At 42.9% G+C, this 15,454-nt stretch overlaps 1 protein-coding gene across 5 annotated transcripts in view; it reads left to right on the top strand.

Moving 5' to 3' along the window:
• susd1 (sushi domain containing 1) overlaps nt 1-15,454 on the top strand; it is a 63,880-nt gene that overhangs the window by 21,791 nt on the left and 26,635 nt on the right. For all 5 annotated transcript variants that reach the window (XM_062971846.1, XM_062971844.1, XM_008103422.3 and 2 more), the window contains one exon: nt 13,324-13,417. In XM_062971846.1, coding sequence (XP_062827916.1) covers nt 13,324-13,417 — 94 coding nt within the window. The remainder of the gene's footprint in view (nt 1-13,323; nt 13,418-15,454) is intronic.

Genomic DNA, 15,454 nt, shown 5'->3' with positions numbered 1-15,454 from the left:
CAAGTTCAACCCACTGTGCCAAAAGGGGTTCGAAATATAGCTTACAACACCTAATATTCCTTGGTGTTCACCCAAGAATTAAGCAGGGCTAAACCTATTTCGCTTCCAAGATCAGATGGGATCTGGTGCCTCCCATACTGTGCTGTTCAGCCCACTTTCCTTTGTTCAGCAGCCTGTCTTCTCTCCATAGATAGCACTGATACATGTAAGTGTAAAGATCCAACTAGATTTTAAAACATGCAAAGAGTTAAATAGTACTAGATGTACTAAAGTGCTGCAAAGGTATTAAATAATGCTGTTGTTGAGGTCTTACTATAACCGAGGAAGAATCTAGTCCTGCAGCAAGGAGAGGAACAATGGAGAAAAAAGGAAGTACAAAATCGTGTTTCAACTTTTTTAATGCCTGTAAAGTGTTCCACAATTTGTGGTTGAGTAACTTTGGTTTAATTCTCTGGCACTGTGAACCTGAAGCAAACTTACTTGCTTTAGCAGCAGTTTTCCAACATAGAAGGCAGTCTTTTCAAAACTCTTCTATTTTCCCCCCACTAGATGAAGCTGTTTATCTTCAGCAGAGAAATGTGGTTTAGCGTCTTCAGAGTTGTTTTCTTTTTCCTTTTGAAGTAACGCCAAAGTGATTTTTATGGCCCCTTTAATAAGTTTGGCTTCAATCCCTTGGCTGGCCCCAACTGAAGTAGGTTCCTTGACTCAGTGAGATGGACATAAGTGACTTACCAACTTGGCAGCAATTACTCCATGCATTCAGTTAGATTTAGGGCTTTGATTGCTGCAAGGTTCGCTTTTCTTATCTTTGGCTGAACTTAACCATTGTTAAACTTCTCAGCTTCCTCAGCACCGTCCAATGGATCATACTGTTTTCTGTTTGCCTGATATAGCGGATAACTCTTGCATTTTAAAATAGCTCACTGAAGAGGCTGCTATTGTTCTTGTCTGCCACCTTCTGACCCGCTACTATAGTATTCTGCTAAATTATTCATCTGTCCAAGCCTGAATGATTTGTGACTCATCAAAGCCAGAGTAGTCCTCGTCAGTTACATATTGTGTCCTGCCAGCTGCTTAATGTTTTTCTCTGTTTTCCACACCCAACTGTTTTCCAGGCCCATTTTTTACAGTCCCCAGCAGCAAAAAACTAAAGCATACTGAAGGACAAGAATACAGACTGCCCAGTCAGTTCCTTTGGCAACTCATGAACGGGCAGCCTCTTTAAGGCTGTCTGTCTCTGTTCCACTGTACCTGGTGGTGTCTCCACCTTCGCAGTTCAGATGAGAGCATGGGCTGTTATTTTTAGGATGTAACGAGTTGTCGAAGGCTTTCATGGCCGGGATCACAGGGTTGTTGTATGTCTTTCGGGCTGTGTGGCCATGTTCCAGAAGCATTCTCTCCTGACGTTTCGCCCACATCTATGGCAGGCATACCTCACAACCTCTGAGGATGCCTGCCATAGATGTGGGCGAAACGTCAGGAGAGAATGCTTCTGGAACATGGCCACACAGCTCGAAAGACATACAACAACCCTTTAGGATGTAACATAATGTTTTGTGACTTGAAATAAGAGCAAAATTATACTTTAAAATCCAACATCAATCCGTCCTAGATTATGCCCTACCATGAGATGACATGACCCACTGGAAAAGAAATAATGTTAGGTAAAGTGGAAGGCAGCAGGAAAAGAGGACAATTGAAACCATAGGCTTGAGTTTGTAAGACCTATTGATGTCTTGAAATTTTGGTGACGCAGTGGATTAAACCGCTGAACTGCTGAACTTACTGACCTAAAGGTCGGCGATTCGAATCCGGGAAATGGGATGTGCTCCCGCTGTTAGCCCCAGCTTCTCCCAACCTAGCAGTCCGAAAACATGCAAATGTGAGTAGATCAATAGTTACCGCTCTGGCGGAAAGGTAACAGGGCTCCATGCAGTCATGCCGGCCACATGACCTTGGACATGTCTACGGACAACGCCGGCTCTTCAACTCAGAAATGGAGATGAGCACCAACCCCCCAAAGTCGGACACGACTAGACTTAATGTCAGGGGAAAACCTTTAGCTTACTGTTCATGCCCATTGTAGAATAAAGAACTCAAAATTCAGGCAGAAAATAAGTTTTAAATCCTCTACAGGAGGAATATCTATTAAAGAAATTCATTATTGGATTAAAACAGGACAATCTTTCCTAAAGGGAAAAAAAAGATATTTTTCTCTCTCTCTCAAAAAAAAAGAAAGATAGAAGGGAGAATGTAATGGCATGTCCTTTGTCAAAGAACAGCTGGGAATAGAAGGAAAATACCAAGTGAAGGATCATTCTGGATCTGTGCTTTTTCTTCGCAACAGACATTATTGTCATTTTGATGTGCCTTTAAGTCATTTCTGACTTGTGACAACCCTATCATAGGGTTTCCTGGGTCTGAGAGTGTATGGCTTACCCAAGATTTTCCAGTGGGGGCCCTTCTACACTGCCATATAATCCAGATTTTCAAAGCAGATAGTCTACATTATCTGCTTTAAACTGGATTATATGAGTCTACTATGCCATATAATCCAGTTCAAAGTGGATAATCTGGATTTTATGTGGCAGTGTAGAAGGGGCCTGGGTTTCTGTGGCTGTGCAAGAATTTGAACTCTGGTCTTTACAGTACAGTTCAATGCTCAAACCACTACACTATGAGGGCCTTACTTAATTAATCCTGACTGATCCAGATAATTTTTATTTAATAGGATAGGAGGCTGCTAAAGGAAGCAAAAATAAGCAGCAAAGGGAGGCAAAAGATCCCAATCACTCTCGATCTAAGCAATTTTTTTCTCGTTTGGACAAGAAAGCGACAAGAACGAATCCAGAGGTTGCTATCTCTTCCAAGAGATTTAAATTGAAATCGACTTGACAGCAAACAAACAAAATTGCCTATTAGTAGGTTAGTTACAAATGTTAGTTGTAACTCGATTTGATTTTAGAGTTTCCTCTTGGTAGAAAGAAAGTTACATTTATTACAAATTTCTCCAAGAAAGCCTTGGCATCCGGTTCTATCAATAAGTTAGACACAGCATTGTGTAGAGGCGGTTTTGCATGGACTAGCAGCAGGAACTGAGAGAGTTTAACCTTTCTTTACCGCTGTAGCTTCTTTCCACCTACATAGAGCAGGCTTCCTGTTGCATGCTTACCACTTCAAACAGGCTGGGGTTGCTTAATTTGCGCTTTTGACAGTTGATGAGGCTAAAAGGGAAAATCACTTGTTTTGTTTACAGAGAAGAAGTATAGATAGTTTTAGAATGGAACAAATCTCAGAGATCAGGGGCCCTTTCAAACTGTGCAGTTGTAACGGCCATCGACTGCTGTGTCAACATCATATGAAACCTTTGGTTTGTAGTCTGATGAGGCATTAGAGCAGTGGTTCTCAATCTGTGGGTCCCCAGATGTTTTGGCCTTCAGCTTCCAAAAATCCTAATAGCTGGTAAACTGACTGGGATTTCTGGGAGTTGTAGGACAAAACATCTGGGGACCCACAGGTTGAGAACCACTGCATTAGAGGAACTCTCTGGTTGAGAAGGCCCCAAACCCCTCTCTAAACCATTAGTCCTAGAGTTCTGTAGGATTCAGCCATAGCAGTTAAAGTGCTCCTGAATTGATTCTTTGTGGATAGAATAATAGACAATGTTAGTTGGATCCATGCTTTGAAAACACTCTGATTCCAAGCAAGAAAAGAATTAATACATTTCATCCGCATGTGTGTTTAAAATTGCACATGGCAAGCACTGTGTTCAGAGAAGTATTTCTCCATCTTGGTTTCAGTACAATGAGACATAGTCATGTTAGTCTATAATATAATATCAGTATGCAAAGAGATTTGGTAGCATTTTTGAAACTACCTAAGCAAGGGAATTTGAAGATGAGCTTTTGTAGACATAGTCTAGTTCCTCAGATGCATGGAGTGAACTGGTGTCTAGGAACTGAATTATAATATGGCTGTATGAGTAGCCATAGAAATGTGAAACCTGTAGGCATGATGATAAGGTGAAAGACTATCTATGTCTTTGTCCCTCGAGAATCATGGTGATAAGGATGATTCTTGAGGGACTAAACAGGAGGAAAGATGTTGCTGGGGTGAATAGATGACTATATGAACAGTGGAAGAAGTTTTGAAATGGTAGTAAGAGGCTGGGTGTTAACCAGTAAGGAATAAACTGGCCAAGAATACCCTCATGGGACTAGGAAGTTAATGAGTGTTATAATCTATATAGCATGCCAGGAAACCATTGTCTCTGTTCAACCCACCACTGTCAGATTGGAGTTTTTGGATATACTTTGGTTCAACTGTTTCTCTTCTGAATCTTGTAGTTTTGAGATTGTTCTGGAAATAGTTTTTGTTTCTTCCTATTCCTAATGTCTGATTTATGTCTGTTTATCCTCTGGTGTAGAGACTGACTGATCTGTTTGCATAGAGTAGGGTCATGAAGGGCATTGTTGAAGGGCTGGATCAAGACAAAAATGCCCGCCTGATCTTTATGGGGAATGTCCCTCTGATCAATGCAGGTGACCCTGGGTGGGGCCTTTTTCCTTGCACAGAAGGGATCAGATTAGAGGACAGAAAGGCAAGAAGTTCTGCTTCTGCTAGTCCCATTAGATATATTTCTTCCTTGTTCCAAGCCCATTGTTTCTTCTGCCAGAGGGTTTAATAATTGTATCAGCTGTTACACAAATAATTTGCTAGAACATTTTTATTTAGGTCACAATATTAAAATAAACAAAAATGGGATAAGTCAGAAGTCATAGGGGTATGGTTGGAGGATATCCTTGTGATCTGCAGGAGGCATATCCTAGGTCCTTTGATGACTTACATTTCTTTGAGGGCTTCCTGGCTCTTGTGATCACTTGCCACGTTGTGTCATGATCATCCTCAAAGATACATGCCCTCATGACTTTTCAGATTACCATGGGAAAGTATCATTTAGTTCAGTGTGTCCTATGATTTCGAGTTTTAACCCGGCTTTTTCTAAAAAGATAAATTTGCAATCCTGCAACTCAGAACCATCCTGCTTGGAAGGAAGCAAAAATTGGCATGGGACAAGGGCGAGGTAGCTTGAGGTATGAAGAGTTGCATGGCGGGGAGAGAGATGTTAGGGTGGGGAAAGGTTAAATGGTTCCCCAGCTCACCGGTGAACCCATTTTAAGGCTCATGGGTTAGGCAAGTGGCAGGAGGGCATCATTTTCTTTGGCATGCTAGTTTATCTCTTTCTTAGGAAGCCATGTGGTGTCTGTGGATCCTAGAAATGGTCCAGAGGACCAACCACTAAGGGGAAAGGGTAATCTTCTAAGACTGATGGGCAACTTTCCTCTGATCTGTTCTGGAAAGCTCTCTGGCGTGTCAGAATTTGGTGGTTTTGGCATGGGGACATATCCAGCTTGCAGTGATAGGGCTTATGTACCAAACTGCCCTGCTGTAGAGCCATTAAGGGACCTTGAGCCTGTAGACAACCAGTATCACACCTGGTTTACAATTACCGGTAGTAGGCTCTGATTCCCAGGTGACAGAGAACCATCCTGGGGATGTACAACAAGCAGCTTGGGGATATTAGCTTCTGTTGACTGGAATTTGACTTGATTGATGTCAGTTCAAGCCTCTTCAGCTGCAATTGATCACGCCATGGCCTTTCCAGTTCCAATAAAATTCTGTTCCTTCTAGACCAGTGGTTTGCAACCTTTGGTTCTCCATGTATTTTGGACTTCAGCTCCCACAATTCCTAACAGTTGGTAAGTTGAAGTCCAAAACAACTGGAGGACCAAAGGTTGGGAACCATTGCACTAGATAAAGTGAATCTTCGCCTCTCACTGCTGGATCTTCAGTGTATTCGAGGACAAGGCCGGTTGTCCTTTTTCTACAGCCAGTTGACTGTCTTCTGATTTTATTCACCCAAAGACAATGCCTGTTCTTGCTTACCTACACTTTTATATTGTTTTATTCGTGATTTTCATGGAATTTCCCTCTACTGCTAAACCTATGAAAATAAAATAAAGTTCCTTAGTGTTAAGAATAATACATGTGGGCTTGTTTTCCTTCACAGTCATCACTTTCTCACAGAAATGATTGACAGGGCTAGGTGTGAGGAACAGCCAAGTAAAAGATTTTACAAAGCAAGAGTCTTTCTCAGCTCATTTTTAAATCTATATATATTTATACATCTCCAAAGAATAGGTTTTGCACACACACATGTACACCCAGAGGCATCATGGAGCCCCCGGTAGCGCAGTAGGTTAAACCGCCGAGCTGCTGAACATACTGACCAAAAGGTCAGCACCATGGAGAAGAGCACCAACCCCCAGAGTTGGACACAACTAGACTTAATGTCAGGGGAAAACCTTTACCTTTATATATATGCATACATCTCCAAAGAGCAGGTTTTGCACACACAAGTACTCACAGAGGCATCATACATACATGACCTTGCACTTTAAAAATAATTATGCAGTGCATAGTTGAAGGACTGCATTGCTCCTTGAGGTCTTCCCTGAGCACTTTTCAATATCTCAGTCTCTGTTTGCCCTTTGGCTGAAATATAGCCATTGTCTATAAAGAGCAGGGCTTCCTTGATTGTGGCCCCAGTGTTAGGAGCATCCCCAATATCAATCGCCCACAGTTCTAGGTACCAGATAAAAATGGCTTTTAAAGAGGGAGGCATGTCATCTGGACTGAATGCAAGCGTTATTCACGTTTATAATGTAAAAAGTGATTATTGCTATTTAAGGCTGTCTTTTTATTATGAGAGTTCTTCAAAACATTTTTGAGCTTTTTAAAACTCTAATTATTAAGAATTTCAAAAACAAATTACACCACTTTTCTACATTTATCACCTTGCTTTGGGATGCATTTTCCCCAAGCTTTTAATGACATCAGCAGAAATGTTTTTTGGTTGAGCACATAGCCATTGATCCTCTGTCACGAATCAGTTCCAGGGTTCCTCCTTCATTCCTCGTGGCCATGGCTGTAGCTGGACATCCGAAGTGCTCTGCATCCGGCACACTCATGTCATGGAACCCAGTTACAGGGCTTTGGTAATTCAGCCCTGTAACTGGGAGTCATAACATAAACAATCCCAGGAGCACCTGGCAGAAGAAGATAGAATATGCCTGGGAACTTGGGGCCGAAAGTATAAACAATTATAATTGGTCTAGTGTGTGAAAATGGTAGTAATGTGATATTGGGGGTGGGACTTGATGATGATATTTACGTGTGGTGTTACGTAGCATTAAAAGTTATAAAAATAGTTGTATGTAAACATTGAGTCATTCCTGACTTTTCCAAAGTCATGTGTTCTTCAATAAAGATTGGATTTGAGAGCAGCCATCTCTGATCTGCGTTCAGACTGATCCTTTGAAGTGAGCAGGACAATTAAGTCAGGAATCCAGTTCTCACCCTCCTGCAAATTTGCAGTGAAGTGATAATGAGCAGGGAAGGAGATCAAAGCCATGACGGAGCAAAGGGGCCTCCGCTGGGAGCTCTGCCGTTGGCAGAAGAGACATTGCAAGCCATAGCTTCCTCTACGGGGTACCCCAAGCCGGACGGCGTGACCCAGAGGATTCCCAGAGGGGGAAGAGGTGTTCCGGCGGCGGCAGAAACCAGTTGGGGATCTGGAGGAAGCATGCCGGAGACCGTGGCCCTGCGGTTATCCATCCTGGAAACTCATTTATCCAGGCTGTCGGATACCGTGGGGAGAATAGTGCCAATATTGGAAGAGAATCTCCAAAAAGAGCACATCCGATATGGCGCCGAGAGAGAGCCAAGCAAAGGAGGCGATTGGAGCCAGAGGGGACAGCGAGCTTCAACGCAGAGTCCCGCGGCAGCAAGGGACGAGGGAGACGAGGAATATTGGCAGGAGCTGGAGTTCAGAGACAGAATGGCACGCGAAGTGGAGCGCCAGCGAGCTCTGGGAACTCTGAGGCCGCCATCTCCAACAGAGCTCCCAACCCCCCGGATGGGCGTCGGGGTGGAAAGACCACTGGGGCCAGGGATCGGGTCCAGTGGATTAGCAGACGAAGGCGGAGAGGAGCAGGAGATCCAGGAAGAGGAGGAGGATGTGCCGTACGACGGGGAAAGGCGAGATGCGGGGGCTACAGCGAGGCCAGTATGCGGATGGGGGGAAGGGCCGACAGCGGCGGCAGGATTTCGGGAGCCGCGCAGAATGACCACCGGAGTGGGGCGCGGCGTGATCCAAGGAAACCCGATGCAACCCTTCCCCATGCCTCCCAGACAGCACCAACGGGCCGCTGAATGGATGCCAAGAAGGGAAGATCTCAAGCTAGAATACGGAGGGGAATCAGCCGAACTGAACTTTTTTCTAATTAGCATCAGGGGATACATGGAAGACAATGCACACACATTCCCCTCCGAAGCAAGCAGGGTTCGGGCCATCGGCAACACACTAAAGAGAGGAGCAGCCAGCTGGTATGTGCAACTACATGCCAGACAGGACCCATGCCTGAGGTCAGTGCCCCGCTTCCTCGCCGCACTGGAAAACCGGTTCAGAGACCGGCTAGAGCAATTGAGGGCTCGAGACCAGCTGAAAGGAATAAAGCAGAGGGACAAAACGGTACCCGAGTACGCAGAGGAATTCCTCCACCTCGCGGAAAGGGTACCAGAGTGGTCTGAAGTGACCAAAGTGGAATTATTTAAAGAGGGACTACGCCCCGAGATTTTCAGCTGGGCAGCGCACAGAGATGACCCCGAAACGCTCCAGGGATGGATTCAACTAGCGGGGCGCGTTGAATCCACCCTGGCCCAAGTAAAGCGCTTCAGGAGCAGCGGCGGCCAGCAAAGACCGGTGGCGAGAGGTCGAGGAGAAACGAGGAAGCAGGAAAGACCCGGAGGGAGGCCGGGGATTCCCTCCAGAGGAGACGACAACAAACCTAAACCGGGATGCTTTGTATGTGGGAAGACGGGCCATCGAGCAGCAGAATGCTGGGCACGGAAGGGGGAGCCGCCAAAACCCTCAAAGCCCAAGCCAGCAACCGGGAGGCGTGCGGAGGAGGAGGTGCAAGCCCCAGAATCTTCAGAAAAATTGGTGAGTCGGGACAAACGCATGATAGTAGTGCCAATCTGCCTCTCGGGGCTAGAGAATCGGGCCACCTGCAAGGCATTTGTGGATTGTGGTTGTTCCAGGAATATTATAACTCCAGAGTTAGCAGGAGCGTTGAAATGCCAGCAGATGGCGCTTGACTCCCCAATTGCGTTTTCGCAGCTAGACGGATCAGTTGCTACTGGGGAAGTATCTACAAAGGAAATACGGGAGGTCCCATGTAAAATAGGCAAATGGGAAGGAAGAATATCCTTTGTGATAGCCCCTATTGCCACATACCACGTAATATTAGGGATACCATGGCTCGAACAGGCAAATCCCGAAGTAGATTGGAGAGGAAAGAGCCTAGCATTTAAAGAACAGCAGACGCAATGGGAGATAAGCAAGATTGCAGAAGAGGAGGACGAGGGAGATGAAGAAGGTGAAATAGACCCACTGCTATTGCCACCTGAATACAGAGACTTTGTGGATGTGTTCAATCAGAAAGAGGCAAGTAAATTACCTCCCAAAAGGAATATAGAAGTAGAAATTGAAATAACCCCCGGAGCAAACTTACCAAAACCAAAAGTGTATCCCATGTCTGTGCAGGAGAAGGAGGAATTGAGGAAATACATTGATAAAAACCTGGCGCAGGGCTTCATTAAGCCATCCAATTCTCCTCTCGGGGCCCCAGTGTTATTCAGGAGAAAGAAAGACAACTCCCTAAGATTGTGCATTGATTATCGAAATTTAAATGCAATTACTAAGGACAATAAATACCCTATGCCCTTAGTAAAGGATTTAATTACCGTATTGAAAAAAGGGAGCATATTTACTAAACTTGATTTAATTGAAGCATATCATAAATTAAGGATCAAACCGGAGGATACTTGGAAAACTGCATTTTCCTGCGCATTCGGCCATTTTGAATATAAAATTTTACCTTTCGGATTAAAAAATGGAGGCGGGTGCTTTATGCAGCTTATAAATGAAATACTGCACCCATTGTTGTACAGAGGGGTATTCATATTTCTTGATGATATCTTGATTGTGACTGAAGATAAGGAAAAGCACGTGAAATTGGTCCGGGAAGTTTTGCAGAGACTAAGAGAAGCAAAGCTGTACGCAAAACTGTCCAAATGTGAATTTAATAAAACTCAAATTGACTTTCTGGGGTATCGGATATCTCCAGAAGGGTTAGCTATGGATCCAGCTAAAGTATCAGATGTAAAAGAATGGGGAGTGCCTCAAACAAGGAGGCAATTGCAATCGTTTCTGGGATTTGCAAATTTTTATAGATCCTTCATAAAAGGCTTCGCGCAAATAACCGCACCCCTTACTGAACTTTTAAAAACAAAAGGGAAAGGAGAGACAGCAAAAGTAAAAGCTCCTGGCGCCAAACTAAGTTGGACGCCAGAATGCCAAAAGGCATTTGAAACCCTAAAAGAATGCTTCACAGAAGGACCCATTCTAAAACACCCCGATATCAGGAGCCCTTTCATAATCCATTGCGATGCCTCAGACTGTGCGTATGGGGCAGTACTATTGCAAAAGGATCAAAATGGGAACTTAAAACCCTGTGGATATTTGTCCCGGAAGTTCAGCGAAACTGAAAAATGTTGGCCGATATGGGAAAAAGAGGCACTAGCCATATTAAAAGCCTTAGAATGCTGGCGACACTTTCTCGAAGGAAGCGGAATCCCATTTGAAATTTGGTCTGACCATAAGAACCTCCAGCATTTAAAGTCCCCTCGAAAGTTGTCCCCCAAACAGATTAGATGGGCACAATACTTCAGCAGGTTCGATTTCCAATTAAAGTTTTTTCAAGGGAAGCAGAATGTCTTGGCAGATGCTCTTTCACGCATGCCTCAACACGAAGGAATACCCACAGCAAAAGAGGGAACAATATTCTCTGACAAACAATGGGGCTTGGCTGTCAGAACAAGAGCACAAACCCAAAAGGAGAACACTGCTATGGTTGAACTCGACGGAAAAGATAATTGGGGAAACGAGCTGAAACAGTCTTATGAAGGAGACCAGTGGATCGCATCCAATGCAGAACAGGGGGAGCAGAAGGGGGGATTTTGGTTTGTGAACAAGAAACTGTATATCCCAGCAACATTAAGGATCAAGATTTTGCATCGTTTTCACAACAACCAGAGCGCTGGTCATACAGGAATTACAAAAACAACAAAAGCAATAGCAAAACATTGCTGGTGGCCAGGGATGAGGAAGGACATAAAAAATTATGTTGTTCAATGTGATGATTGTGCCAGAAATAAATCGAGAGGAGGGAAGCCAATGGGATTATTACAAACAGTAGCAGAACCTACCAGACCTTGGGAATGTGTAGCTATGGACTTTGTGGGGGAACTACCGGTTAGCAAAGGACATCGTTATATTTGGACAGTATTGGACCTGTTTTCTAAACAGGCCCACTTTATAGCACTGACGAAACTACCATCAGCCGAGAAACTAGCTGAATTGTACATAAACCACATTTACAAACTGCATGGATGTCCCAGTAGAGTGGTCAGTGACAGAGGAGTACAATTCACAGCAAAATTTTGGGAAAAATTCCTGGAAATGCTAGGAGCAGAAAGGAGCTTAAGTTCTGCTTTTCACCCCATGACAAATGGGGCGGTAGAACGTACTCAGCAGACACTTGGGCAGTTCCTTCGAATGTACTCTAACATGAGACAAAATGACTGGTCTCGGTGGTTGGCTTTTGCAGAACTAGCTTTTAATTCGACTATACATTCAGCAACAAATAAAACCCCCTTTGAAGTAGTTTACGGGCATGAAATACAGCCTCTGCCCCAGCTGCCAAGATGGACAGAGAATGAGGAAACAGAGGCAGGGAAATGGAAAGCGCAAATGATGGAATGCTGGAGTCAAGTGACTGCATCCTTAAAAGAAGCACATAAAAAGTATAAAGTATTCGCAGACAGAAAGAGGGTGGAAGGTGATAAATTGGAGAAAGGAGATTTAGTGTGGCTAAGTACCCAAAACATCAAACTGGGGCTACCTTCGAAAAAATTGGGCCCTAAATATATTGGACCATTTAGAATACAGGGTGTTATCAACGAGGTGACTTTCCAGTTGGCATTGCCAAAAAGTTTAGGGAAAATACACCCTGTATTCCATCGTAGCTTACTGAAAAAATATATGGGTACTTTGGACAAAATGGACACATAGAATTATTGTTTTGTTTCAGGCTTGTGATGAAAGAAGAACCGAAGAGGAGGACGAAGAAAAGGAGGGCACCATGTCATGGAACCCAGTTACAGGGCTTTGGTAATTCAGCCCTGTAACTGGGAGTCATAACATAAACAATCCCAGGAGCACCTGGCAGAAGAAGATAGAATATGCCTGGGAACTTGGGGCCGAAAGTATAAACAATTATAATTGGTCTAGTGTGTGAAAATGGTAGTAATGTGATATTGGGGGTGGGACTTGATGATGATATTTACGTGTGGTGTTACGTAGCATTAAAAGTTATAAAAATAGTTGTATGTAAACATTGAGTCATTCCTGACTTTTCCAAAGTCATGTGTTCTTCAATAAAGATTGGATTTGAGAGCAGCCATCTCTGATCTGCGTTCAGACTGATCCTTTGAAGTGAGCAGGACACACTCATATGTACATTTCTGACATTTCAATCCACCCGTAGATGATTCTACAAGAGAGAACGTTATCCCCATATGGAGCACAGATGCGGAGATAAATTTGTGCTCCCAGCACACCTTCTCCCACAGAAAGCATATGACAGAATACTGTTCCTCTTTGGTGCAATTTATAAGTTTTGCAGCCATTTTCACCCTGCTGTGATAACTCTTATACTAAACTCCAAGCTCAACTGACTTACCAGACAGAATATGAGACATGACCAATTACTCCTCTTCCTGCCCTCAATGTTTGCAATGAAAATATAAAAATGCATAAACTTTTTGAAGACCCCTCATATTTGGATATCTTTATAGCAGGCATGGGCAAACTTCGGCCCTCCAGGTGTTTTGGACTTCTGGCTGTTAGGAATTGTGGGAGTTGAAGTCCAAAATACCCGGAGGGCCAAAGTTTGCCCATCCCTACGTTATAGTGTTGTAGTTTTGTGGTTTTTCTTCTACAGCTCTTACTGTAGATTTGATTTGTTCCCATTTGTAAGTTACTTTACTTGCTGTTTGAGGGAGAACAAATATTCCTTTAAAAACGAATAAACAAACAAACAGTGTAGTAATGACAACAATGTGTGACTTGCTTTTTAGACCCACAATCGCCAGAAGTAGAATTTATGTCAGTCCAAGGTTCTCCACCGCTGTTACATCTGAGGAAAGCAGAAGAAAGAAATGGACCCATAAGGTAGATTTAATGTGCTACATTGTGTTTTGTGCACTCAAGAACACTTAGAAATCACACTTGATATAATTTGTGTTTATTTAGATGATTTTGTTCTTTCAAATGTCCTTGTAAATCAAGAGACGTTATAATGTTTACATATTCGGATTTACAGTACTTCTATTGCATATAGATTGTGCCTTACTGACTCCTGTGGTTGAGGGATTTCTCAAAACACAGAATCCTGTGATACAAAGGGAAGTTCGTACCCTTGCATCCTTTGTTAGTTAACCCAAACAGAAGTAACACTGCGTTAGTTTCATAGCTGTAGTCTGTAGTACTTTTTTCTTCATTTATCATAATGAGTAAACATTCTCATGATGTCATTAGGGTGGGTTAGGGATATCATGGGGCATTTGATCTGCTATATTACATTATTTTGCTTTTGGGTTAGGCAGAATGAGTCATCTAATCCACAGATGACCTTGGGCACGTGGTGTTTCAAAATCCTTTTGCTTCTAAAGCTAAAGACCAGCCTGAAAAAAAATAACACTATGTGACAATTTTTTTAAAAAAACAACTGTTTCTGGTTTGAAAGTGTTATTTCCTGTTTAGTTGTGGGGTGCTTACTTTGAAAGTAGTTGTTATACTTCAGAAACATTGTTTTTGTGTCTGCCACAAACTATGTTGAATTAGTTGAGACTCCTGAGATATTCATTGAAAAGCCATAGCAAAATGTGCTGCATGATGTCCTAAACCTTTTCATTGTTTTTTATGATAGAACCAAGCAAGTTCTATCTGAATAACGTTTATAACCCAAGTTCAAAAATCATATTACATAGTGTAATTAATTGAATAGGAAAAACCAAGTAGAGCTAAGCAAAGGCAGTGCAGCCCCAGGATGGGGCAGTAAGTGAAGAGGTAGACTACTAGATGAATGCTTTCACGCTACAGAATTATAACAGTTTTGTTCCACTTTAGCTGCTATGGCTCCTTCCGTTGATTCCTGAGATTCATGAGGATTTAACATTTCCAGCCAGAGATCCCCTTTAGAGACTCATCAAACCACAAACCTAGGGTTCCATAGGATGACTATTAAAATGCAAGATAGTGCTACAATATTATAGTATGAAAGGAAGCATTACATAAGGTGCATTTACACAGTAAATGTAGAATTAATGCAGTTTGACACTACTTTAACTGCCAGAGCTCAGTGTGGTTTTTTTAAATTTAGTCAGAAGCGAATTGAGAATATACTGCAAGTCGCTTCTGGTGTGAGAGAATCGGCCATCTACAAATAATAATAATAATAATAATAATAATAATAATAATAATAATAATAATAATAATAATAATAAAACTTTATTTATACCCTGCCACCATCTCCCCGTGGGGACTCGGAGCGGCTTACATGGGGCAGAGGCCCAAACAACATAAGGACAAAATATAAGCAACATAATACAATCACAATATAAAACAGATAAAACAGTAATGCAAAAAGGTATTGCCCAGGAGATGCCCGGACATGTTACCATCCTATTGGAAGCTTCTCTCAAGTCCCTGTGTCAGAAGCTGGGGCTGACAGACAGGAGCTCATCCCAACTTGTGGGTTCGAACCACCAGTCTTCAGGTCAACAGTTCAGTCAGCACAAGGGTTTAAGTCATTGCGCTACTGCAGCTCCGCTCAGTATCGTGGAATCCTGGGATTTGTAGTTTGGTGAGGCCCCAGCACTCTTGGGCAGAGACAGCTAAGAAGACTAAAACCTTATAAAACTTCCCTCCCATGATACCATAGCATTGAGCCATAGCAGTCAAAGTTGTGTCAAATTCCACAGTGTAGATGCACCCATAGTTACGGAGTTTTATACTTCTTTAAATACCATATCCTCATAATATGAAATCTTATTATTTATAATTTGGTGAGGTATTTAGATTTAACTGCTAGATAATTGCAGTGCTAGGTACGGTAGTGGACTAGAACTCTCTCTGGAAGAGACATCTTAAATACTCCCTCATTGCATGACAAATCCCACAATTCTGATGGCAAGCAAATTGCTATCA

The sequence above is a fragment of the Anolis carolinensis genome, chromosome 2 (assembly GCF_035594765.1).
Source record: "Anolis carolinensis isolate JA03-04 chromosome 2, rAnoCar3.1.pri, whole genome shotgun sequence".
Classification (NCBI taxonomy): Eukaryota; Metazoa; Chordata; class Lepidosauria; order Squamata; family Dactyloidae; genus Anolis; species Anolis carolinensis.
This window is presented reverse-complemented; position numbering and strand designations above follow the sequence as displayed.